General features: G+C 44.1%; 1 protein-coding gene across 1 annotated transcript in view; it reads left to right on the top strand.

The window, feature by feature from the left end:
- Positions 1-27,552, top strand: part of LOC125519466 (G-type lectin S-receptor-like serine/threonine-protein kinase SRK) — an 87,041-nt gene that overhangs the window by 43,099 nt on the left and 16,390 nt on the right. The window contains exon 4 of the mRNA XM_048684265.1: positions 2,608-2,627. Coding sequence (XP_048540222.1) covers positions 2,608-2,627 — 20 coding nt within the window. The remainder of the gene's footprint in view (positions 1-2,607; positions 2,628-27,552) is intronic.

The raw sequence follows: 27,552 nt of genomic DNA on the forward strand, positions 1-27,552 counted from the left end.
CGCCACCGGCGCTGATCCTCCAGGCCCCGGGCACCCGCATGTCCGGCGGGACCGGGTACTCGGCCTCGAAAAGGAGGCGAGCCTCGTCCTCGTGCAGATGACGGCGCCCGAATCCGTTCGCCGCCGTGCCGTCGCCTGGGAAACGCTCAGCCATGCTTTCTTAACTGGTGACGGCGAGAGGAGGAAAGGGGGAGAAATGAGCGCGTCGTCAGTGGATGATCGGGGTGAGTCTCTCCGGCGCGCTTGCAGTCGGCTTTTATAGGCGGAGACGCCGCGTGGTAGGCTTGGCCGGCGTGCTACGCGTGGCGTGTTTGCGTGGCGGCCGAGGGACGCGTCGCCCAGCCTTCACTGCGCCGCCCGTGAGGCATCAATGGAGGCTGACCGGCGCGGCAGCGCACGCCAGCTTTGGCATTGATTCGCCGCGAAAAACGAGGCGATGAGGACGACGAAGGGGCGAGAAGAGAGTAGAGTCGCTGACGCGGCGGGCCCGTGGCTCTTCGCGCCAAAAACGATTCGCCCGGCGCCCCCGAGCGACCCCCAGCACGCCGGGTTCGGGTTGGGTCCGCCGGCGCCAATTTCGGACCGAGCCGGCGAAAACTGAGCTCTTGGAGGCGCGACTGGGCCGATTTTTTGGCGCCGGCGAAAACTGGGCTCTTGGAGGCGCGACTGGGCCGATTTTTTGACACCGGCGGACAAAAAAACGCTTGGAGGGCCTTCTTGGAGTCGCGGCTGGAAATGCCCTGATTACTGGAGTCCCCAAGCATCCTCCGTTCTACCCTACTCTACCACGTATAGTATTATTTTCTCGCAGCTATTACTTCACGTGCGTACGTAGAGAGCTGGTCATTAGATCAGCCCAGACGTCGAGGAACTCACCATCAGCTAGAGCCTGGTTGTAGATGAACCAGACGCAGACGTCGTTGGCCAGATCGGCAGCATGAACGATCGACGTACCCAACTGCATCTCCCAGTGCATCCTGGCTTGGTCGCCATAGCAAGGGCGGATTGCGTTTATGTTGCCGTCATTGCCGGCGAGCAGCCGGCTCCGATCCTACATTCACTGTTGCTGTACAGTCTAATCTAAATAGTAGGAGTACTACTAAATATAACGTCAGCCTTTTTAGCAAATGATTACCAGAAGGTCAACCGGAGATTAAACACTTCAAATAGAACACGGAAGTATCAAATGAATAAATCTAGCACCCAGCTAGCAGACACACGCAGCAGCAGTATCATGCAAGCCACGCCCACACGCAACGCAATAGCGGGCTCATGCGCAAACCGCAAGCACGCACACAAGGCGGCAAGGCAGGAGGAAACAACCGAGCGACATGAGCCGGAGCACCTCCTCACGTCGGTTGGCGCGAACCTACCCGAGGCGTCAGTTTCCTACAGCAATGACGCCGGCCAGAGGCGGCGGATCACCTTCTGCATGACAACGCTGACCAGGCCGCCCAGGCACTTGGTGAAGGCATGCTCCCCGGGAGCTCTGGACTCCGTACGTGTTGTTCCTTGAGGGCAGGCGGCGCGCGACTACACCCACGCGTCGTCGGACGGTCCGTTGATGGGTCTCTCCACGTGATTGAAGCGCGTAGAGCCATCGTCGGAGCTTCCTGCGGGCGGCGCTGGGAATGGGCGATCGTCGTGTTTCCTCGATTCTTGTTGTTGCGTGTCCAACGATAGCATGATCAGGACCGGCCCTGGAGTTTCGAGGGCCCCAGGGCGGACTCCATGAGTGGGCCCAGCGGCCGCGGTGGAGGAAAAAAAGAATTCCATACTTTGATATAAAAAAATCTGGTAAAGCCATAAACTATGATATATTTTCCCCTTGTAAATAGTACTTCCTCTATAAAGAAATACAAGAGCGTGTAGGTCACTACTTTAGTGATCTAAACGCTCTTAGAAATATAGAAGCATTTAGATCACTAAAGTAGTGATCTAAACACTCTTATATTTCTTTACGGAGGAAGTATATGATAATAATAGGTTGTGGTGCTTCAATAATATTGGCATCTAATTGCTTTAGATTATAAAGTAGTGTGATTCCAAAAAATAAATTTATTCATAATCTCCTTCTAAAATTTAGTTAACTGATGTGCTCATTTTCTCCTTGTTCTCTTCTCGGAATTAGATAAATGTTTTAGGCAACATATTTGTAAAAACAAAAAGGAGAACACCTCAACTTGGGGTAAATTAGCAGCAATAATGTGTGCTCCAACACTGGTGTGCTCTACAACTATCCAAGTACAAAACGTTGAGACCACGTGACCAAGACCAGCTATCTCGTCAAAGAGTGCAAGTGTTATAAAAACAAGAATACAACTTAATTTCCATCCATCAGATTAAAATTAAGGGCTGAACGATTTATAAAATAAATTACCTCACTCGTTCGGGTTTTCCTCGCCCTAGGTGCAGTCGGCAGCCGTTGCAATGCTCCGGCCTGCGGCAGAGTTTCACGGCATTGGGCCGCTCCGTCCTCCGTTTATGATGGGAAACGAAGCCATAGGCCCCGAGCTTGTGAATACTGCTATCGATTGGGTTTGGAGAATTGAAGAAGCAATCAAACTAACAGCCACGGAAAGGTCAAAAGGAAAAAAAAACTGACAGCCATGGCTCCGCGCAAACACGTACATATACTTACAACCGATCGTTATTCGGAACGAATTCAGCGTGTGCATTCTTTGGGCTTCTTATCTACATACATATCACGATGGGCCTCTCAGGCCTTGTTGGTTCTCCACTTGTATGGTTGTACCTCAAGCATATATATATATGGACTGGGTCGGGGCCCCTAGTTTGGCTGGGCCCCAGGCCGTCGCCCCCGCTGCCCTGGCCCAGGGCCGGCCCTGAGCATGATGGTCGCGACATGGTTGTGATCGAGACGGTCCTTGAGGAGCTTGGTGCCCTTCCGCAGTGCGTTGCCGGCACAGCCGTTTTGTGCCAGCTTTTGGCCCAGCACGGCAGCGCACACCACCAGCTGGACAGAATCGACCACGACGTCCGCTTCCCCGCGTCGTCGTCCTCCGCGGCGATGTCAACCGCTTGGCCGCGCCGGAGAAGGCCGTCAATGGAGAGTCGGCGGGCCAGGCGAGGGACTGACAGTGGCCTGCAATTGGCCACGGGCAGCGGCATCCGCTGTGAATGCAGGACCACCCTGCACGTCGCCGCCACCTCCAGGAGCAGTGGCGGAGCCACCGCCCAGCGACCTTGGGCAGTTGCCCGGGCTCGCTGGCTGCACGATAGCAGCGATCGACAAATTTTTAATGGGCCAAACCTGTTTGCTAGCTTGTTTTACCCGAGCAAAAAAATAACTGGGTCTTTTTTTTTCACCGGCTCGTAGCCTAGGCGGAAAACAAATGAGACGAGGGAATACCTACGACGGAGACAGATCGATGTCTCCGATTCCCCGTCTCTTCGTTCCTCACAGGCGGCAAGGGCAGGGACTGGGCGACAGGTACTGGCGGCTGGCCCTAGACGGCTACGCACGGCCGGCGGCGAGCGGACGTCCGGCGCCGATGCAGGTCTACTCGTCCCTCATTCCCTCCTTTGTCTCATCTTTGGCAGTTCCAATCTAAGAAAATAAGAATCCTCCATGGTAATTAGGGCTAGGGTCTAGGGATCCCTCATCTAGTCATCTCTGAATAATTTGCTAGGGCTAGGGATTGAAGCGCAACCAAGATCTCAAGTGCAAGTGTACACAGTGGCAGCAGCAGCAGCGTGCCTAACATCACGTGTGTGGAATAGCTGCATCTGAATTCTGAATAGCTCTTGCCAGATAAGCTTTTAGTTAGTTTTTGTGATGATGATATATTATCAACTGAGTGTACAACCTCAACACAGTAGCAGCAGCAGCGTGCTCCTCCGTTCTATGCTACTAGTTAAAGTGTTAATTACTACCCCTGTCCCCCTCCGTTCCTAAATATAAGCCTTTTAGAGATTTCAATATGGACTGCATACAGAGCAAAATAAGTGAATCTATACCCTAAAATACGTCTATATACATCTGTATGTAGTCTGTATCAAAAGATCTTTGAAAAGGCTTATATTTAGAAACGGAGGGAGTACTACATTACTACTACAGGCCTTCAGAAGAAAGAGTTTTGATACGGAAGTGTTTGATGATTTCCTTACATCTGAAAAGTCATTTGCAATGAACAAATATACTTATGGCTTAAATTTAGGGAATGATTTCTTGAAGCTTAAGGGAATTTTGATATGTTCCATCTAACCATCTCTATTCTTGCAATCTTTCTATTTTTAATATATTCACATCTCACAACTAAATTAATTCCAGTTACAAATCCATTTTTTATCAGTGTCTTTTGGGACTTTGGCAACATGGCGAGTTTGTCTTTATGCAAGGATGATTATATGATTTTCTTTTGACAAAAATGAAAGTCAGAGGTGCTTTTAATCATGGTGGAAGAAATTGCACAATGACAACTGGTATGGATAGCTTTACTTTTGTTGGATACATGGTGAGTTTGCCTCTGTTGTCAATTCTCAAATTTATTTACTCTATTGAACTATATTTTGTTAGACTATTATGTTTATATTTTCACTTCATTATTAATGTGGATTTGTGGTTGGGAAGTTTGATGTTGTATTATATGTTGTTTATCCAAATACCCGATTTTAGATTTCTAGACTATACACTTAGGCTCAACTTGCCCAGGCTCCACAAAAGTTCTGGCTCCGCCACTGTCCAGGAGGGCCTAGCACATCACGGCGACCAGCAACGGCACCACGAATCCCAGGAGGACGACCCGGACAATGGGACCGTTCCGGCAAGCCACAGAAATGAACCTTCTATATAAGTGGAGACACTCGAAAGGCAGATGGAATGCTAAATGTAACAAAGCACGTATTTATAGGCTTCTGAGAATACGAGAAGCAGGAAGAAAAAAAGATGCAACAGAACGGTCTCTAGAATACCCGGCAACAGCGGCACCGCCGGTAGTCTCAGGAACATGCATACGTGCTAATCCTTCAGCAACACACAAAAACAATCTACAAAGTGGTAGCTGCACAAAGCAACAAAATGGGACCCACAATGGGAGAAGTATCCACGAATCAGGCAACCCGGTGGCCAGTCAAAGCACATGCACAAAGCGGGACACGTACTGCCTACGGTCCTTTTTACTTTGCACATTGGATTTGCCGAAAGTCAAACTTTGCTAAATTTGACCAAATTTATATTAGAAATTATTAGCATCTATAATATGTAATAAATATAATATGAAAATATATTCCAAGATGAATCGAATGATATTGGTGTTGTTATGTCAATGTCTATAATTTTATGTATAAACTTGGTCAAAGTTGGATGAGATTGACTTCGGTCAAACCTAATATGCAGAGTAAAAAGGACCGGAGGGAGTACGACAGAAGAATTCTCGGGCGGCAAAGTCAACTGACCGCGGTGGCCCACATGCAACAAAAAATGCTACACACACCAACATGAAGACCACGCACGTTTAAAAAAAATTCAAACAAAAAACTGAACACACCACTCATTTCTACACAGCCAGGTACCAAAACAAAGGGCACGTGGCACGTTCAAAATTCACCATGGGTCATTTTCATCCAAGTGGATGAATATTGAAGCGTAAACCTTGCCGGATATAGTGTTCTGGGTATGTAGTGTGCTTGTGTTTTTATATGCAGTTCTCTGTTTGCAGTGAACTGTATGTAGTTTAAATAACTCGTTTATTTCTGAAGTGTGCTACTTTTAATTTGTACCTTTGTATTCCTACGTTTGCAACATTTCAATAGCATCGTATGTTCGGTTTCTTCAATGTCTCTATATATTATTCTGAGATTAAATCAGCATATGCACTGATCCACTCTTGAATCAGTAGATTGCGCATTTGCGAGTGATCATCGAGCGCGGTGTGCTGCCGCGCGGGTTAGGCTAGTAAAATGTTATTACATCCAATACTTCTGCACAAATTTTGAGAAGAATTCTTCACACTAGACCTATAATAATTTACACGGTATTGAGTCCAAAACTGGTCTTCCAAACAGCCATCAAAATACCCTCATACACCGGTATTTAATCGCCCCACTAGTAGAAAAAAGGTTAAATGTGAAGCGCAATAGTGCCGGTTTAAATTTGAGCCGGTACTAATGTGTACATTAGTGTCGGTTCGTGGCGGCGATCAATAGTACCGGTTCGTGGCGAACCTTTAATACCGGTTCATGCCACGAACCGGTACTAAAGAGGCTGTGTCAGCCTGCGGTCAGGCTATGGCCCCACCATCACCATTTAGTGCCGGTTCATACCACGAACCGGTACTAATGAGGTTATGGCAAGCTGTTTTTAGTCCCACCTCGCTCTCCTAACAAGCCTTTTACCACCTTAAATATGTTACTTATCAAACTATCACAAGCACTTGGTCTTCATTTTACTCTATGTGTAGAATTTGTGGCCGCAATATGAATCTTCATCGGTTTATAAATCGTTGAGGACTCATATTGACAATTCAGATTGTACACACAAAGATCATTGATAATCAAAGTATTTTTGATGTATAAGATCATATTGACAATTCAGACTGTAAAGAAATATAAGATCATGATCTAAATGCTCTTATATTTTTGCGTTCAGTATGCACCATTCAAAGCGACACTATTCTGAAAGGCTTGAAGCTAATTAATGAGTATTGCACCTCTTTTTTATTTTTAATAATTTATTACAACTTCGGACTTCTTCTGTTATGGCAAAAACTAGTTGCACTTCGGCATTTCATTTTTCTAAACTTTGTTTATAACTCTAGACTTTGACCATCAAGTTTTAACCATCAACTTGGCATGGTATATACAAATAAATGAATAGAAAAAAATAAATAAAGCAAAAAAGAAAAAATAGCAGAAAAGAAAAAAAACTATAGCAGAAAAGAAAAAAACCTATATAAAAAAACTACTCAGAAATAAATAAAAGAAAATAAATATAGCAGAAAAGAAAAAAAACTACTCAGAAATAAATAGAAGAAAAAATAAAGCAGAAAAGAAAAAAATTATATTTACTATTTTTCATAGAAGAAATAAATAGAAGAAAATAAATATAACATAAAAGAAAAAACTATACAAAATACTACGTAGAAATAAATAGAAGAAAATAAAGCAGAAAAGAAAAAACTATAAAAAAAATTGGGGCGCTGCCCTGTGGGCCTGCTAAGCCACGGGCGTGCAATTACAGGCCCTAAAGGCCCAGCAGACTCATAGGGCAGCGCACAGAAGTTAGGCCCACAAGCCTGCTATATAGAGGAGTTCAAAGAGGTAACCACGGCTGGGTTTATAAACCAGTGCGGCTGCCCTTCGCCCGGCGAGGTGGGACTAAACTTTGTGCACCGCGGGGTGGCGGCGCTAGGCCTTTAGTACCGGTTGGAGCCACCAACCGGTACTAAAGGTCGGGCCTTTAGTACCGGTTGGTGGCTCCAACCGATACTAAAGGCTTCGTTTCGCGCCGCTTGGCCTGGCGAAAATAGGCCTTTAGTACCTGACGAAAATAGGCCTTTAGTACCGGTTGGAGCCATCAACCGGTACTAAAGGCCCATCCTATATATATAGCACTTACGAAAATTTCTGTTTTCATCCCCCACTTCGTCTCCAACCGCGCGCGCCGCTCGATCCCGTCGTAGTCGTGTCGCCGCCCGTCGCCCGCCGTCTGTCGTCGTCGCCCGTCGCCCACCGCCGTCTGTCGTCGTCGCCGCGGCGCCGCGCCCGGTACGTCTCTCCCGGCCGCGCCGTCCGCCGGCGCCCCCGCCCCAGCCCCGTACGCCGCCGCCCCCGCCCCGTACACCGCGCGCTGCCCCTGCCCCGTACGCGTCGGCGCCCCCGCGGCGTACTGTGCATGCACATACATACACACACACACACGTATACGTATACATGCAGTACACACACATACACATACAATTTTTTTTACTAGTTGAATAATTAATATAACTAGTTTATTTTTAGTAAGAAAATAATCGAACTACTTTATTTAGGTATATATATGAGATTTGAACTAGTTGAATAATTAATATAACTAGTTTATTTTTAGTAAGAAAATAATCGAACTAGTTTATTTAGGTATATGAGATTTGAACTAGTTGAATAATTAATATAACTAGTTTATTTTTAGTAAGAAAATTTAGATATTTGAGATTTGATGATCTAATTAAAATATTATTTGTTAATGAGTTTTCTCTTTATTTAATTTTTTATATACTTTTAGTTTATATAAATGTTAGATTAATGTCGAATGTTAGATGAATTAGATAGAAAAGTTAAATATATAGTAATGTCAATTGTTAGAGATGAATATAGTTAGATATATTAATGTCAAATGTTAGATGAATATATATTTGAATTAGCTAGATATTAATTAATGTTAGATAGTAATAAGTGTTTAATGTTTCACCTATATGTACATAGAAAATGTCATCCGACGACGAAAAAGATTTCATTATGTGCGAACACTGTGAAGACCAGCGCGGCCTGTGCGACCGAAATTTCCTTATTGATGGTAGGTGCTTCAGCATCAAGCTGGATGAGACATTCAAAGTGGATATAGTAAGTCACAACGGTAATTATTATTTGAATGCAAAACTTATGCTTCATTTGCTTCAACTTATAATTTTAAAGCATGACTTATGCTTCATTTGATTCAACTTATAATTTTAAATTTTCACTATTCTACTAGCGCATCCCCTGCCATGCAAGAATTTTTGTCTTGGATAAGATAGGTTTTAGTGCTATAGATGATATGGAGGTAAAGAGAGTTTACTTGAAGACCGAGCATGGGTATACTTTCAACGTCAAATTATATAATGGAGACACATAGACCCATTTTGAATGCAAAATTTGGCAAGCACTATGCAAGACTTATGCATTTGAGCCTGATATGGTTATCACCTTTGATATTCGTTCGGAAGATGATATTGAAGGTAATATAGACATCTGGGTCGATGTGCAAACGCCTCCAGTTCTACCATTATGTGAGTTTTTCTCAACCATGCATGCATATGTTTATGTCTTTGATACAGTTTATTCAAAAATAGTTGACAACTAATTTGTATTGTCAGCTTATTTCGGTTCAAGCAAACATGTCCGGCGCTTGGTAGACATGACCTACTACTGCTTCGGGGCTGAACTAAACTGCGAGGAGATAAGTCATTATGTTTCATGGCTTGAGGATCTTCATACTGTCAAGACAAATTTTCTTCCTGGACTTAGAAATGTTAGTACTCAAAACGTGCAACCAATAGTGATCGTATTGAACTACGGTCACATCTATAATCGAAAGATGGTAAGATTTTTACTATTTGTCCTTAGTGCATCTTTTGCATACATTATTTTTGAAGCTAAACTTTCATTGCTAAGTATATTAATTACTATACGATGTTCTTCAACAGGGACTCCCGATGACAGTTGTGCCTCAGTGGATCGAGACAAAAGGTTGCATGTCAATGGTTAGCTTACGACCAAGATTTCCTACATTGCACATGAGTGCATTCAGGATTTCTGAAAGCGAAGAATGCTTAATAGTGAAAGATTGGAGCAAAATTGTTAACGATCGCAGAGAAGTACTAGGGGCAGCAAGGAGAAGCGCAACCCAAGATTAGGAGACAGATTCATCTGCATGCTCCAGTATGATGAATCAGGAGAGCTATACATGTTCTATGCTATTCTACCCGAGAGGGAGCAGCAGGAGTGATTTAGCTAGTTCATGCTCTTAGTACCTGTCCTCTCTCATGTCCGTATTGTCCTGAACTTAATTAATCTCAAATAGTGATTTGCTTGTGAATGCTTATAATATCATGACCATGTTGAACTTGATGATATCTTTGCTTCTGTTACAAGTGAATGTTTCTTCTTTAAGCTAGCTAGTGTTGGTGATGATTAGATAGCGGTAATGACTATGATGATTAAATAGTGGTAATTAATGACGACTACGATGATTTTTAGCTAGCTAGTGTATATATATACTGTTGTTGGTGATGATATGATGCAAGAGTTTATTTATTTATTAATATGTGATGATGATGATGATGATGAGTTATTATATATATCATTTATGAAAGAAACTGCAAATTAGTTTGAACTGGATGGATCCTAGCTAAGTGATCAAGTATATATATATATATGCCATATCCATATCCATATCAAGTATAACAACTCATTATAACGTAAAACAATCTTAAATTAAATTGATAACACAAATTTAAATGAAAAATAAAAAATAAAACGAAACCCACAAACATTTAGTACCGGTTGGTGTTACCAACCGGTACTAAAGGGCTCCCGGCCCCCGGAGCTGGCTCGTGCCACGTGGTTGCCCTTTAGCACCGGTTCATGCTGAACCGGTACTAGGGGGGCTTTAGTGCCCACACTTTAGTGCCGGTTACGGAACCGGTACTAAAGGGCCTTACGAACCGGTGCTATTGCCCGGTTCTGCCCTAGTGCCCTATACTAAACCGTGTCGTGCCATTTACTCACTGCTATGCTCACGACCAACTTAGACCGATCGCAGACGCCTTCTCTGGTAACCTCGGTAGACCCTTTGAGGGACTCTGAGCCAGGTTTTACTAGGGAGGAGGTTGTCGCGTTTGGCGGGATCCCGGACCCTATCATCGAGGGGAGACGGATGAGTGCTCGCATCCTCGACATCCCAGAGGTGGATGATATGCAGCAGTAGTGCGCTATGAGGGCAGCCAAGCTTCAGGAGGCTGCTTTGTCTTCTGGTATGTCCGTCAACTTATCTAATTCCTTATTGCATTTTTCTAGTGAGGAGATTATAAATAATGCAAACCAATTAGGATTTTCACTAGGTGCTACGGATAGTGAGATTACCAATTCGGTGAATGATTTATTAGATTTGGAGGCAGAACGAGCCTTAGAGACTATTCGTAATCTTGCAGCAGTTAAACCAATGAATGATGATGAGATTGATGCGTTAGGGGTTAGAGTGCTCGATAATCTGTGTGCAGATCTAGCACCCTCCAATCATGACTCTGAGGAAGATGATATACCCCTAGAGAATGATGATAGTAATATATGTGAACCCGGTTATGAGGACCGGGCGACAGAGCTTAGTAAACCTAAGCGTAAGTGGAAACGGAAGATCTATCCCGATTCCACAGTTCGTAGGAGTGCTAGGATTCGTACCACTAAAAAATTCCATGATGAATTATGAGAGGAATTTTTTGGAATAGCAGAGGTCTGAAGGACTTGGCTAAAAGAAGATTCCTTGCTGAGGCAGCTTTAGAGCAGAGGTTAGATTTTGTTGCTCTATCGGAGACGGGTAGAGATAACTTTGCACCCCAGTTTCTCTCTTCTTTGGTGGGTGGTATTGATTTTGATTGGCATTGCCTCCCTCCGCGAGGAAGATCGGGTGGTATCTTACTAGGTGTGAGATGCGATTCGCTTGAAGTTCGAAGTGTAGTGATGGGCGACTTCGCGGTGAAGTTTCGAGTCAGGTCTAGGATAGATGGTTTTAACTGGGCTTTGGTGGGGGTGTATGGTGCCGCACAGCCCGAGCTTAAAGCGGAGTTTCTGGCGGACCTGGTTCGAATATGTGGGTCAGAACAGCTCCCAATTTTAGTTGGCGGTGATTTCAATATTATCAGGAGGAGAGAGGAGAAGAACAATGATAACTTTGACGGCAGATGGTCGTTTATGTTCAATACCATTATTGAAAGCTTGGATCTGAGAGAGATAGAGCTTTCTGGTAGAAAGTTCACCTGGGCTAATGCTCTGCCAAACCCAACCTATGAAAAACTTGATCGAGTTCTTGCGAGCGTGGAGTGGGAACAAAAGTTCCCTCTGGTCACGGTGCAAGCTCTTTCGAGGGGAATATCTGATCACATCCCATTGTTCGTGGACTCAGGTGAGCCGAACCATGTGGGTAACAAGAACACCTTCTCCTTTGAGATGTCATGGTTTGATCGTGAGGGGTTCTTGGACTTGATTGCTAGGGAATGGGATAGAGGTGTAGGAGGCAAGACTGCGATAGAGCGTTGGCAGAATAAGATTAGGCATTTGAGGAGTTTCTTACGGGGTTGGGCTAAGCACCTCAGTGGTGTGTATAAAATTGAAAAGGATAGACTCCTTACTCTTATACAGGCCCTGGACATACAGGCCGAATCCAATATTTTATCGCCAGCTGAGCTCCAGGTTAAAAATGAGTCGGAGAAGAGGTTGAAAGAACTGCTCCGCGAAGAAGAATTGAAGTGGGCTTTGCGTGCTAAAGTCCGCAAAGTGGTCCAAGGGGACGCGAATACCCAGTTCTTCCATTTGATAGCTAATGGCAAGCACAGAAAGAAGCGTATCCTTCAGCTTGAGCAAGACGAGGGTACTATTTTAGGTCAGGATAACCTAAAAACATATATTACCGACTATTATAAGCAGTTATTTGGACCTCCGGAGGATAATTGTGTGTCCCTCGATGAGTCCAGTGAAGGAAATATGCCCTAGAGGCAATAAAAAAGTTATTATTTATTTCCTTATAATCATGATAAAAGGTTTATTATTCATGCTAGAATTGTATTAACCAGAAACATAATACATGTGTGAATACATAGACAAACAAAGTGTCACTAGTATGCCTCTACTTGACTAGCTCGTTAATCAAAGATGGTTATGTTTCCTAACCATGAACAATGAGTTGTTATTTGATTAACGGGATCACATCATTAAGAGAATGATCTGATTGACATGACCCATTCCATTAGCTTAACACCCGATCGTTTAGTATGTTGCTATTGCTTTCTTCATGACTTATACATGTTCCTGTAACTATGAGATTATGCAACTCCCGTTTACCGGAGGAACACTTTGGGTACTACCAAACGTCACAACGTAACTGGGTGATTATAAAGGAGTACTACAGGTGTCTCCAAAGGTACATGTTGGGTTGGCGTATTTCGAGATTAGGTTTTGTCACTCCGATTGTCGGAGAGGTATCTCTGGGCCCTCTCGGTAATGCACATCACATAAGCCTTGCAAGCATTGCAACTAATGAGTTAGTTGCGAGATGATGTATTACGGAACGAGTAAAGAGACTTGCCGGTAACGAGATTGAACTAGGTATTGGATACCGACGATCGAATCTCGGGCAAGTAACATACCGATGACAAAGGGAACAACGTATGTTGTTATGCGGCCTGACCGATAAAGATCTTCGTAGAATATGTAGGAGCCAATATGGGCATCCAGGTCCCGCTATTGGTTATTGACCGGAGACATGTCTCGGTCATGTCTACATTGTTCACGAACCCGTAGGGTCCGCACGCTTAAGGTTACGATGACAGTTATATTATGAGTTTATGCATTTTGATGTACCGAAGGTTGATCGGAGTCCCGGATGTGATCACGGACATGACGAGGAGTCTCGAAATGGTCGAGACGTAAAGATTGATATATTGGAAACCTATGTTTGGATATCGGAAGTGTTCCGGGTGAAATCGGGATTTTACCGGATTACCAGGAAGGTTACGGGAACCCCCCGGGAGCTAAATGGGCCATGATGGGCTTTAGTGGAAAAGAGAAGAGGCAGCCCTACATGGGCTGCGCGCCTCCCCCTTCCCCTAGTCCTATTAGGACTAGGAGGTGGCCGGCCCCCTCTCTCTCTTTTCCCCCTCCGCGAATCCTATTCCAACTAGGATTGGGGGGAGGGGAATCCTACTCCCAGAGGGAGTAGGACTCTCCTGGCGTGCCAAGCTTGGCCGGCCAGCCTCCCCCCCTCTAGTCCTTTATATACTGAGGCAGAGGCACCCCAGAAACACACAAGTTGATCCACGTGATCTATTCCTTAGCCGTGTGCGGTGCCCCCAGCCACCATAGTCCTTGATAATACTGTAGCGGAGTTTAGGCGAAGCCCTGCTGCTGTAGTACATCAAGATCGTCACCACGCCGTCGTGCTGACGGAACTCTTCCCCGACACTTTGCTGGATCGGAGTCCGGGGATCGTCATCGAGCTGAACGTGTGCTCGAACTCGGAGGTGCCGTAGTTTCGGTGATTGATCGGTTGGATCGTGAAGACGTACGACTACTTCCTCTACATTGTGTCAACGCTTCCGCAGTCGGTCTGCGTGGGTACGTAGACAGCACTCTCCCCTCTCGTTGGTGTGCATCACATGATCTTGCGTGTACGTAGGAATTTTTTTGAAATTACTACGAAAACCAACAGTGGCATCAGAGCCTAGGTTTTTTATGTTGATGTTATATGCACGAGTAGAACACAAGTGAGTTGTGGGCGATATAAGTCATACTGCCTACCAGCATGTCATACTTTGGTTCGGCGGCATTGTTGGACGAGACGACCCGGACCAACATTACGCGTACGCTTACGCGAGACCGGTTCCCTCGACGTGCTTTGCACATAGGTGGCTTGCGGGCGACTGTCTCCCCAACTTTAGTTGAACCAAGTGTGGCTACGCCCGGTCCTTGCGAAGGTTAAAACGGAGTCTATTTGACAAACTATCGTTGTGGTTTTGATGCGTAGGTGAGATTGGTTCTTGCTTAAGCCCGTAGCAGCCACGTAAAAGTTGTAACAACAAAGTAGAGGACGTCTAACTTGTTTTTGCAGGGCATGTTGTGATGTGATAAGGTCAAGACATGATGCTGAATTTTATTGTATAAGATGATTATGTTTTGTAACCGAGTTATCAGCAACTGGCAGGAGCCATATGGTTGTCGCTTTATTGTATGCAATGCAATCGCGATGTAATGCTTTACTTTATTACTAAGCGGTAGTGATAGTCGTAGAAGCATAAGCTTGGCGAGACGACAACGATACTACGATGGAGATCAAGGTGTTACGCCGGTGACGATGGTGATCACGACGGTGCTTCGGAGATGGACATCACAAGCACAAGATGATGATGGCCATACCATATCACTTATATTGATTGCATGTGATGTTTATCCTTTTATGCATCTTATCTTGCTTTGATTGACGGTAGCATTATAAGATGATCTCTCACTAAATTATCAAGAAGTGTTCTCCCTGAGTATGCACCGTTGCGAAAGTTCTTCGTGCTGAGACACCACGTGATGATCGGGTGTGATAGGTTCTACGTTCAAATACAACGGGTGCAAAACAGTTGCACACGCGGAATACTCAGGTTATACTTGACGAGCCAAGCATATACAGATATGGCCTCGGAACACGGAGACCGAAAGGTCGAGCGTGAATCATATAGTAGATATGATCAACATAACGATGTTCACCATTGAAAACTACTCCATCTCACGTGATGATCGGTTATGGTTTAGTTGATTTGGATCACGTAATCACTTAGAGGATTAGAGGGATGTCTATCTAAGTGGAAGTTCTTTAATTAATTTGATTAACTAAACTTAAATTTATCATGAAACTTAGTACCTGATTAGTATCTTGCTTGTTTATGTTTGATTGTAGATAGATGGCTCGTGCTGTTGTTCCGTTGAATTTTAGTGCGTTCCTTGAGAAAGCAAAGTTGAAAGATGATGGTAGCAATTACACGGACTGGGTCCGTAACTTGAGGATTATCCTCATTGCTGCACAGAAGAATTACGTCCTGGAAGCACCGCTGGGTGCCAGGCCTGCTGCAGGAGCAACGCCGGATGTTATGAACGTCTGGCAGAGCAAAGCTGATGACTACTCGATAGTTCAGTGTGCCATGCTTTACGGCTTAGAATCGGGACTTCAACGACGTTTTGAACATCATGGAGCATATGAGATGTTCCAGGAGTTGAAGTTAATATTTCAAGCAAATGCCCGGATTGAGAGATATGAAGTCTCCAATAAGTTCTATAGCTGCAAGATGGAGGAGAACAGTTCTGTCAGTGAGCATATACTCAAAATGTCTGGGTATAATAATCACTTGATTCAATTGGGAGTTAATCTTCCAGATGATTGCGTCATTGACAGAATTCTTCAATCACTGCCACCAAGCTACAAGAGCTTCGTGATGAACTATAATATGCAAGGGATGAACAAGACTATTCCTGAGCTCTTCGCGATGCTGAAAGCTGCGGAGGTAGAAATCAAGAAGGAGCATCAAGTGTTGATGGTCAACAAGACCACTAGTTTCAAGAAAAAGGGCAAAGGGAAGAAGAAGGGGAACTTTAAAAAGAACGGCAAGCAAGTTGCTACTCAAGATAAGAAACCCAAACCTGGACCTAAGCCTGAAACTGAGTGCTTCTATTGCAAGCAGACTGGTCACTGGAAGCGGAACTGCCCCAAGTATTTGGCGGATAAGAAGGATGGCAAGGTGAACAAAGGTATATGTGATATACATGTTATTGATGTGTACCTTACTAATGCTCGCAGTAGCACCTGGGTATTTGATACTGGTTCTGTTGCTAATATTTGCAACTCGAAACAGGGACTACGGATCAAGCGAAGATTGGTTAAGGACGAGGTGACGATGCGCGTGGGAAACGGTTCCAAAGTCGATGTGATCGCAGTCAGCACGCTACCTCTACATCTACCTTCGGGATTAGTATTAGACCTAAATAATTGTTATTTGGTGCCAGCGTTAAGCATGAACATTATATCTGGATCTTGTTTGATGCGAGACGGTTATTCATTTAAATCAGAGAATAATGGTTGTTCTATTTATATGAGTAATATCTTTTATGGTCATGCACCCTTGAAGAGTGGTCTATTCTTGTTGAATCTCGATAGTAGTAACACACATATTCATAATGTTGAAGCCAAAAGATGCAGAGTTGATAATGAGAGTGCAACTTATTTGTGGCACTGCCGTTTAGGTCATATCGGTGTAAAGCGCATGAAGAAACTCCATTCTGATGGACTTTTGGAACCACTTGATTATGAATCACTTGGTACTTGCGAACCGTGCCTCATGGGCAAGATGACCAAAACACCATTCTCCGGTACTATGGAGAGAGCAACAGATTTGTTGAAAATCATACATACAGATGTATGTGGTCCGATGAATATTGAGGCTTGTGGCGGATATCGTTATTTTCTCACCTTCACAGATGACTTAAGCAGATATGGGTATATCTAGTTAATGAAACATAAGTCTGAAACATTTGAAAAGCTCAAGGAATTTCAGAGTGAAGTTGAAAATCATCGTAACAAGAAAATAAAGTTTCTACGATCTGATCGTGGAGGAGAATATTTGAGTTACGAGTTTGGTGTACATTTGAAAAATTGTGGAATAGTTTCGCAACTCACGCCATCCGGAACACCACAGCGTAATGGTGTGTCCGAACGTCGTAATCGTACTTTACTAGATATGGTGCGATCTATGATGTCTCTTACTGATTTACCGCTATCGTTTGGGGATACGCTCTAGAGACGGCCGCATTCACGTTAAATAGGGCACCATCAAAATCCGTTGAGACGACGCCTTATGAACTGTGGTTTGGCAAGAAACCAAAGTTGTCGTTTCTAAAAGTTTGGGGCTGCGATGCTTATGTGAAAAAGTTTCAACCTGATAAGCTCGAACCCAAATCGGAGAAATGTGTCTTCATAGGATATCCAAAGGAAACTATTGGATACACCTTCTATCACAGATCCGAAGGCAAGACTTTTGTTGCTAAATTCGGAAACTTTCTAGAGAAGGAGTTTCTCTCGAAAGAAGTGAGTGGGAGGAAAGTAGAACTTGACGAGGTAACTGTACCTGCTCCCTTACTGGAAAGTAGTACATCACAGAAAACTGTTCCAGTGACACCTACACCAGTTAGTGAGGAAGCTAATGATAATGATCATGAAACTTCAGATCAAGATACTACTGAACCTCGTAGATCAACCAGAGTGAGATCCGCGCCAGAGTGGTACGGTAATCCTGTTCTGGAAGTCATGCTACTATATCATGATGAACCTACGAACTATGAAGAAGCGATGGTGAGCCCAGATTCCGCAAAATGGCTTGAAGCCATGAAATCTGAGATGGGATCCATGTATGAGAACAAAGTATGGACTTTGGTTGACTTGCCCGATGATCGGCAAGCAATTGAGAATAAATGGATCTTCAAGAAGAAGACTGACGCTGACGGTAATATTACTGTCTACAAAGCTCGACTTGTCGCGAAAGGTTTTCGGCAAGTTCAAGGGATTGACTACGATGAGACCTTCTCACCCATAGCGATGCTTAAGTCTGTCCGAATTATGTTAGCAATTGCCGCATTTTATGATTATGAAATTTGGCAGATGGATGTCAAAACTGCATTCCTGAATGGATTTCTGGAAGAAGAGTTGTATATGATGCAACCGGAAGGTTTTGTCGATCCAAAGGGAGCTAACAAAGTGTGCAAGCTCCAGCGATCCATTTATGGACTGGTGCAAGCCTCTCGGAGTTGGAATAAACGTTTTGATAGTGTGATCAAAGCATTTGGTTTTATACAGACTTTCGGAGAAGCCTATATTTACAAGAAAGTGAGTGGGAGCTCTGTAGCATTTCTGATATTATATGTGGATGACATATTACTAATTGGAAATGATATAGAATTTCTGAATAGCATAAAGGGATACTTGAATAAGAGTTTTTCAATGAAAGACCTCGGTGAAGCTGCTTACATATTAGGCATAAAGATCTATAGAGATAGATCAAAACGCTTAATTGGACTTTCACAAACAACATACCTTGACAAAATTTTGAAGAAGTTCAAAATGGATCAAGCAAAGAAAGGATTCTTGCCTGTGTTACAAGGTGTGAAATTGAGTAAGACTCAATGCCCGACCACTGCAGAAGATAGAGAGAATATGAAAGATGTTCCCTATGCATCAGCGATAGGATCTATCATGTATGCAATGCTGTGTACCAGACCTAATGTGTGCCTTGCTATAAGTCTAGCAGGGAGGTACCAAAGTAATCCAGGAGTGTATCACTGGACAGCGGTCAAGAACATCCTGAAATACCTGAAAAGGACTAAGGATATGTTTCTCGTATATGGAGGTGACAAAGAGCTCGCCGTAAAAGGTTACGTTGACGCAAGCTTTGACACTGATCCGGACGATTCTAAATCGCAAACCGGATACGTGTTTACATTAAACGGTGGAGCTGTCAGTTGGTGCAGTTCTAAACAAAGCGTCGTAGCGGGATCTACATGTGAAGCGGAGTACATAGCTGCTTCGGAAGCAGCGAACGAAGGAGTCTGGATGAAGGAGTTCATATCCAATCTAGGTGTCATACCTAGTGCATCAGGTCCAATGAAAATCTTTTGTGACAATAATGGTGCAATTGCCTTGGCAAAGGAATCCAGATTTCACAAGAGAACCAAGCACATCAAGAGACGCTTCAATTCCATCCGGGATCTAGTCCAGGTGGGAGACATAGAGATTTGCAAGATACATACGGATCTGAATGTTGCAGACCCGTTGAATAAGCCTCTACCACGAGCAAAACATGATCAGCACCAAGGCTCCATGGGTGTTAGAATCATTACGGTGTAATCTAGATCATTGACTCTAGTGCAAGTGGGAGACTGAAGGAAATATGCCCTAGAGGCAATAATAAAGTTATTATTTATTTCCTTATAATCATGATAAAAGGTTTATTATTCATGCTAGAATTGTATTAACCGGAAACATAATACATGTGTGAATACATAGACAAACAAAGTGTCACTAGTATGCCTCTACTTGACTAGCTCGTTAATCAAAGATGGTTATGTTTCCTAACCATGAACAATGAGTTGTTATTTGATTAACGGGATCACATCATTAAGAGAATGATCTGATTGACATGACCCATTCCATTAGCTTAACACCCGATCGTTTAGTATGTTGCTATTGCTTTCTTCATGACTTATACATGTTCCTGTAACTATGAGATTATGCAACTCCCGTTTACCGGAGGAACACTTTGGGTACTACCAAACGTCACAACGTAACTGGGTGATTATAAAGGAGTACTACAGGTGTCTCCAAAGGTACATGTTGGGTTGGCATATTTCGAGATTAGGTTTTGTCACTCCGATTGTCGGAGAGGTATCTCTGGGCCCTCTCGGTAATGCACATCACATAAGCCTTGCAAGCATTGCAACTAATGAGTTAGTTGCGAGATGATGTATTACGGAACGAGTAAAGAGACTTGCCGGTAACGAGATTGAACTAGGTATTGGATACCGACGATCGAATCTCGGGCAAGTAACATACCGATGACAAAGGGAACAACGTATGTTGTTATGCGGTCTGACCGATAAAGATCTTCGTAGAATATGTAGGAGCCAATATGGGCATCCAGGTCCGCTATTGGTTATTGACTGGAGACATGTCTCGGTCATGTCTACATTGTTCTCAAACCCGTAGGGTCCGCACGCTTAAGGTTACGATGATAGTTATATTATGAGTTTATGCATTTTGATGTACCAAAGATTGATCGGAGTCCCGGATGTGATCACGGACATGACGAGGAGTCTCGAAATGGTCGAGACGTAAAGATTGATATATTGGAAACCTATGTTTGGATATCGGAAGTGTTCCGGGTGAAATCGGGATTTTACCGGATTACCGGGAAGGTTACCGGAACCCCCCGGGAGCTAAATGGGCCATGATGGGCTTTAGTGGAAAAGAGAAGAGGCAGCCCTACATGGGCTGCGCGCCTCCCCCTTCCCCTAGTCCTATTAGGACTAGGAGAGGTGGCCGGCCCCCTCTCTCTCTTTTCCCCCCTCCGCGAATCCTATTCCAACTAGGATTGGGGCGGGGGGAATCCTACTCCCAAAGGGAGTAGGTCTCTCCTGGCGCGCCAAGCTTGGCCGGCCAGCCTCCCCCCCTCTAGTCCTTTATATACTGAGGCAGAGGCACCCCAGAAACACACAAGTTGATCCACGTGATCTATTCCTTAGCCGTGTGCGGTGCCCCTAGCCACCATAGTCCTCGATAATACTGTAGCGGAGTTTAGGCGAAGCCCTGCTGCTGTAGTACATCAAGATCGTCACCACGCCGTCGTGCTGACAGAACTCTTCCCCGACACTTTGCTGGATCGGAGTCCGGGGATCGTCATCGAGCTGAACGTGTGCTCGAACTCGGAGGTGCCGTAGTTTCGGTGCTTGATCGGTTGGATCGTGAAGACGTACGACTACTTCCTCTACGTTGTGTCAACGCTTCCGCAGTCGGTCTGCGTGGGTACGTAGACAACACCCTCCCCTCTTGTTGCTGTGCATCACATGATCTTGCGTGTGCGTAGGAAATTTTTTGAAATTACTACGAAACCCAACATCCAGGACTGAGGATGTGCCTCAGCTATCGGCTGCCGATAATGATATTCTGGTTGCCCCGTTCTCGGAGAAGGAGGTGTTTGATGCTATTGCACAAATGAAAAACAATAAGGCTCCCGGACCGGATGGATTCCCGGCAGAGTTCTATAAAAAGTGCTGGCACATTATTAAGGGGGATTTACTACCTATGTTCCATGATTTGTTCTCTGGACAGCTTCAATTATTTCACTTGAATTTTGGGACTATCACACTGCTTCCCAAGAAGACGGATGCGGTGAGAATTGAGCAATTCAGGCCGATCTGTCTCCTCAATGTTAGTTTCAAAATTTTCACCAAGGTCGGGACTAACAGACTCACACAGATTGCGCATTCTGTGATGCAACAGTCTCAAACTGCTTTCATGTCGGACAGAAACATCCTTGAAGAGGTGGTCGTCCTGCATGAAACACTCCATGAAATCCATTCCAAAAAATTAGATGGAGTAATTTTTAAAATGGATTTCGAGAAAGCGTACGATAAGGTCAAATGGTCATTCCTCCAATAGTCATTGCGTATGAAAGGTTTTGATGAAGCCTGGCGCCGACAGGTTGAATCATTTACGCAAAAAGGTAGTGTGGGAATTAAAGTTAATGATGACATAGGTCATTACTTCCAGACACATAAAGGCTTAGGAGATCCGATGTCCCCTATCCTGTTTAACATTGTGGTGGATATGTTAGCAATTTTGATAAGAAGGGCTAAGGAAAATGGTCAAGTAGGTGGATTGGTACCTCATCTCATTGATGGAGGTGTATCCATCCTTCAGTACGCTGATGATACAATCATCTTTCTGGAGCATGACTTGGCCAAGGCGAGAAATATGAAGCTTGTGTTATGCCTATTTGAACAATTGACCAGGTTAAAGATTAACTTTCATAAGAGCGAGCTGTTCTGTTTTGGTAGGGCCAAAGATGAACAGGAGGCTTATAGGCAATTGTTTGGGTGTGAGTTGGGAGAGTTACCCTTCTCTTACCTGGGGATTCCAATCCACCATCGTAGGCTGACCAACAGAGAGTGGAAGTGCATTGAGGACCGATTTGAGAAGAAAATGAGTTGTTGGAAGGGTAAGCTCATGTCATACGGAGGCCGATTAATCCTGATTAATTCGGTGCTCACGAGTATGCCAATGTTTCTCCTATCGTTCTTTGAGGTCCCAATTGGTGTTAGGAAGAGACTGGACTTCTATCGATCGCGTTTCTTTTGGCAGGGTGATGAGCTTAAAAGAAAATATCGGCTTGCTAAATGGGATATCATCTGTAGACCGAAAGACCAAGGGGGTCTAGGTATTGAGAATCTAGAAGTTAAGAATAAATGCCTTCTTAGCAAATGGCTGTGGAAGCTCTCATTGGAGAATGATGCTATGTGGGCTCAAATCCTTCGCAGCAAGTACCTCCAGACAAAAACTTTGTCCCAGGTTACTGTCAGACCGACCGATTCGCCTTTCTGGAAAGGCTTGATGAAAGTCAAACAGTCATTGTTTAATAGGACGAAGTTTGTTATTGGAAACGGCACGAGTACACATTTCTGGGAGGATACTTGGCTTGGCGAGACACCCTTGGCCATCCAATATCTGTCTTTATACCGTATTGTTCAACGACGTGAGGTGTTCGTTGCATCGGTCTTTCAATCTACCCCCCTTAATATTCAGTTCCGACGAACGCTAGCGGGCAATCATTGGGAAGAATGGCTCCATCTAGTTAGGAGACTGATGGAAGTCCAGTTTTCACAACAACCCGATGAATTATGCTGGAAATTGACTAAGTCTGGAGTATTTACGGTTAAATCAATGTATATTGATGTTATTAATTCGAACTCCATTCCTACGTCCAAGCATGTTTGGGATGTCAAAGTTCCTTTGAAAATAAAAGTGTTTATGTGGTTTGTCCATAAACAAGTTATTTTAACTAAGGACAACCTGATAAAGCGTAATTGGACAGGACCTACTAGGTGTAGTTTCTGCGATCGGGATGAGACTATCAAACACCTCTTTTTTTGATTGCCCGTTGGCCAAGGTACTTTGGCAGACGGTCCACATTGCTTTTAGTATCAATCCACCAAATTCTGTTTATGCGTTATTTGGGACATGGCTTAATGGGATTGAGCCTGACTTAGCGAGACATATTCGGGTTGGAGTTTGTGCTTTGCTGTGGACTATCTGGACTTGCAGAAATGATTTGGTTTTTAACAGAATATCATGTATACATTTTTTGCAGGTCATATTCCGAACTACGGCACTGATCCGTTCGTGGTCGCTACTCACCCAGACGGAGGCCAGGGAGCATTTGGTTACTGGGTCTTTCCGCTGGAAGATGGTAGCTCGGGATATCTTCAACCGGTTTGGATGGCGGTCATGTAATAGGATAGGCATTTAGTTTCCCTATCTAGTTTTAGCCAGCCGGTTGTGGCGTCTTTTCTTGACTAGTTGGTGTCTCTAGCCCCTATTGGCTCTGTGTGAGCTGTATGTGCTTTTTTATTACTTTTGGAGACCTTTTGAATCATGTTGGCACTACTTTATTTGGTTAATAAGATGGCCGTATGCATCTTTCTGATGCAGAGGCCGGGGAATCACCCCTTTTCCAAAAAAATCCAATGCTCTGTTTTTCTCTTCAGTTTCGTCAAAACCACTGCACGCACACCCCTCCACCACTGCACTTCTGCCTTCTGGTCGTAACAGAGCATCAGGTATTTCAGTCTTTGTCCTATATATCATCAAAATGCTCGACACCTCGAATGAAGCATTGGATGTATAGTGCGAATCTGTGGAGTAATGGAGCTTGACTGCTGTTCCATGCATGTTGGTTCTCTGCAGCTCCTGCCCTCATGTGAACAGAGAAAACTCCAAGAGTAACTTATTTGGTGTTGTACGAATGGAATTAAAGTGCTGTATGAATGGAAGTAAGCAGAAGTTTGAGGGTGCCTGCATCATTGGGTTGCCTCTCTACCTCTCCAGCCCCATCAGAACTGCTCAAGGAAGTTCATGAATAAAAGAGTCTATGTTATCTCGAAGCCTGATCTTGATGCTCGGGTGTCCTCGATAGACACTGATGGCATTCATCAAGATAGCCTCCACGTCGGCAGCCCACCTTCGTGACTCTGTATCCGCTCCCTCAAAGCAAATACCAATGTCAGCTTGCCTGAGATTTGGCAGGTGCTCCACGCCCTCAATGGTCGAGGGGTCGTGATGCTACACTCCTTGCTCATGGATTTGCAAAACCAACTTTTGGAGTTCGGGCATTGCCCCTGTCATGAAGGTTAGGCACGGGGCAAAGCACATGATTCTGAAATATTTGAGAAGTTGGAATGCCACCGCACCATCACGGACGATAATCCTCATTTTCGGGGATTTTCGTATCCACAACCAGTAGATGAGGTAACATTGCGAGCAAATCAATGACCTCCTGCATTGGCTTCTCAACAGCAATTCCCAACTTCCAGAGCTTTTGGTGTTGGCCGATCCAAATCAAACCGGTACCCTCGGAAACGTCCAAGTTGCTGCAACATGGAGTTCCTCTCAGTATTGCCAGTGATCAGAGAAGCCAACTCAACAAATGAAGAAGAAAATATGTTACTACCAGACCAAAGATGTCTCAGATGTCCAGTGTTACGAGCGAGGGATCGAGGATAAGAAGAAGTAGAGTGGTGGTGGTGGGCCAGCAAAGGATCTGTGTCGCACGTGACAGTGTCAAAAGCGTGTCGGCGCGTGGAGAGCGGGCGTGACCGGCCGAAAGTTCAGCCGGCCAGCCGATTGCAAATCGTTGTTTACCTTATACTAATCCATGCTGAGCTCAATTAACCAGTAATGTGCTGGTATTACTCTAATAGCCTCGAGTCAAGTCAAGTCAACTTTGTATATTACCCACCCACCCCCACCTACCCAGCTGCTATCTCATCATCGATGTAAACCCTAAACCCTAAACCTTTCTCTCGTCATCGATCTATCAACGTCTGCTCTCTCAAGGTCTCAAGGTCAGTGCTATCGCTTTATGCAGATGATTGATTGTTATCTTCAAGCTGTCGATCGGTGCTTTGGTAAACTGGGAGGTTGTATTGTTAATCCATGGCCTCTGCCTGCTCTTGTCGGCTCCAACTGCTGGCCGGAGAGGAAGGTCAGGTGGCTTCCCTCTTCCTCTGCAAATCCAGATCCAGCCTAGATACGTTCTAGGCAGGGTCGCCCATCCCTCCAGATCTGACCACTCAAGTGTACTCTGCTTCTTCTTCTGATGCTCTTCACGGCTTCTTTCTTCTTCAGTAACTTATGCCCCGGCCCTGCGGCAAAAGTCGCTGCTTCCGGGTGCGCCGAGCCCTTGTCTGCCGTTTTGGACAGGCAACGAGCTAGTTAGTTTGGGTCAGGAAAAATATATATGCATGATTAATTAATCCCTGGGAGCTTCCACCTGCTACAAAATATGGACATAGTATTTTCTTAGGGGTCTTCTTGAGCTGTGCATCTTTTTAATTCCGTGGAAAAGGGGTAGACGGGCATTTTTAGCAATACATCAAATTAGGCTTTTTTAGCCATACTGTTATCTCAACTTTACAAGCATTATGTCATGTGTGTATTGACTTTGTTACAAATCTTACAATAATTTCTTTTATTTTGTATGTAATGCAGGGTTTTATTACAGCAGTGGACAATGTGTATCAGCTCCCGTTGGTGCTAAATATTTGTTGGCGCGTGAATGATTTTCTGGAGTCAACTTTGTTGGACAACTACCATATGCTGCTATAGAAAGGTACTCCTACTAGCGATCCAGTCAAACGTCAGTTCTCCATGGAATGCTGCTCCAGTAGGAAAAAAACCTTTTTTAGCACTACATCAAATTAGGCTTTTAAACAACAGTAGCAGCACTGTTATCTCAACGTTACAAGCATCATGTTATGTGTGTATTTACTTTGGTACAAAGCTTACAATAATTTCTTTTATTTTGCATTTAATGCAGGGTTTTATTACTTCAGTGGACAATGTGTATCAGTTCCGTTTTTTGCTAAATATTTGTTGGCGCTTCAGTGATTTACCGCAGATAACTTTCTTGGACAACTACCATATGCTGCTATAGAAAGGTACTAGCGATCTAGCCAAACGTCGGTTCTCCATGGAATGGTGCTCTAGTAGGAACAAACTTTTTTTCTGTTAGATTCATCATTGAATATATTTTCACACCATATAGATTTGTCATTGTAAATGTACATATTGTTTTTTTTACAAAGTTGGCCGCACTTTATAAGGTTTGGCTTCAGTCAAAGCTAACATGCAGAGTAAATATAAACAGATCGAGTATATTGCAAATAGAAATATAGTTAAAATGATGGCTGCCAAAAAAATAAACAGAACTTACATATTTTGGAAAGAAGTGAATATTTAAGCTCCTACGTAATGATTCGTCTTGAGACAAGTCAAGTCGTCCTTCTTTGTCCCATGCATGCGCATCTGTCATCTACAGGTCCTCTTTAATACTGGCACGTTGCGGTGCTCCCTTTGCATATCTGTCGTCTTTAATTCTTCTTTACAGTTCACGTTGCGCTGCTCCCTTTGCTCCACTGTCCACTCCACCCACAGGCTGCAGCTAGCCAGCAAGCAAGGAGACGACTATTCATTCGGGCCAGTTCTTTTGCTGGCTTCTAGAATAAGCTGCAATAAACTGCCCCTCTACCCAGCTTATTCTAAAAGTTCAATCAAATTCATTTTTTAGAAGCCTGCTAACTAAGAGTTGACTAGCAGGCTTTAAAAAAAAAAACTTGGTTGAGCTTCTAGAATAAGCTAGGTAGGGGGTAGCTTATTCTATAAGCCCAAAAAAGCTACCAAAAGAACTGGCCTGAATGCTCCTCTTCCGCCGCAGCTACTTCTTCTGATCTCTCAACGTCTCCTCCCAAGGTTAGTAGTTGACTACTACAGTACTATGTCGACTAGTCTAGCACTAGTCTAAGACTAGTCCGATTAGTAGTTGACGGATATTCCATGAAACATTAGAAGTACATATTTTATTTAGAAAAGAGGTTTTTCAGTGAAGTTTTACAGAAAGCTAGAATAATATCTGCCGGGCTTACAAGCTCTAGAGAAGTTCAACATAACAACCAAACAGAAATAAATCAAAAGAAATGAGCTTAATTATGTGCTCTATTATCAACACTAAACAAGGGAGTGTTTCCTCAACCGATTTCCATCAGCCAACACCCACTCGGTCCACCTGATTGGTAAGGCATAGCAAGAATATGGATCTTAGATAGCACTGCCTCTCTACGTGAAGGATATGTGATCTTTCATCGCCAGCTTTGTGACTAACATGCTTAGGAGAGGCACAAACTTTGCAATTAAAACCTTAAGTCCTAGAAAGCTAATACGTTAAG

The sequence above is a fragment of the Triticum urartu genome, chromosome 7 (assembly GCF_003073215.2).
Source record: "Triticum urartu cultivar G1812 chromosome 7, Tu2.1, whole genome shotgun sequence".
NCBI lineage: Eukaryota > Viridiplantae > Streptophyta > Magnoliopsida > Poales > Poaceae > Triticum > Triticum urartu.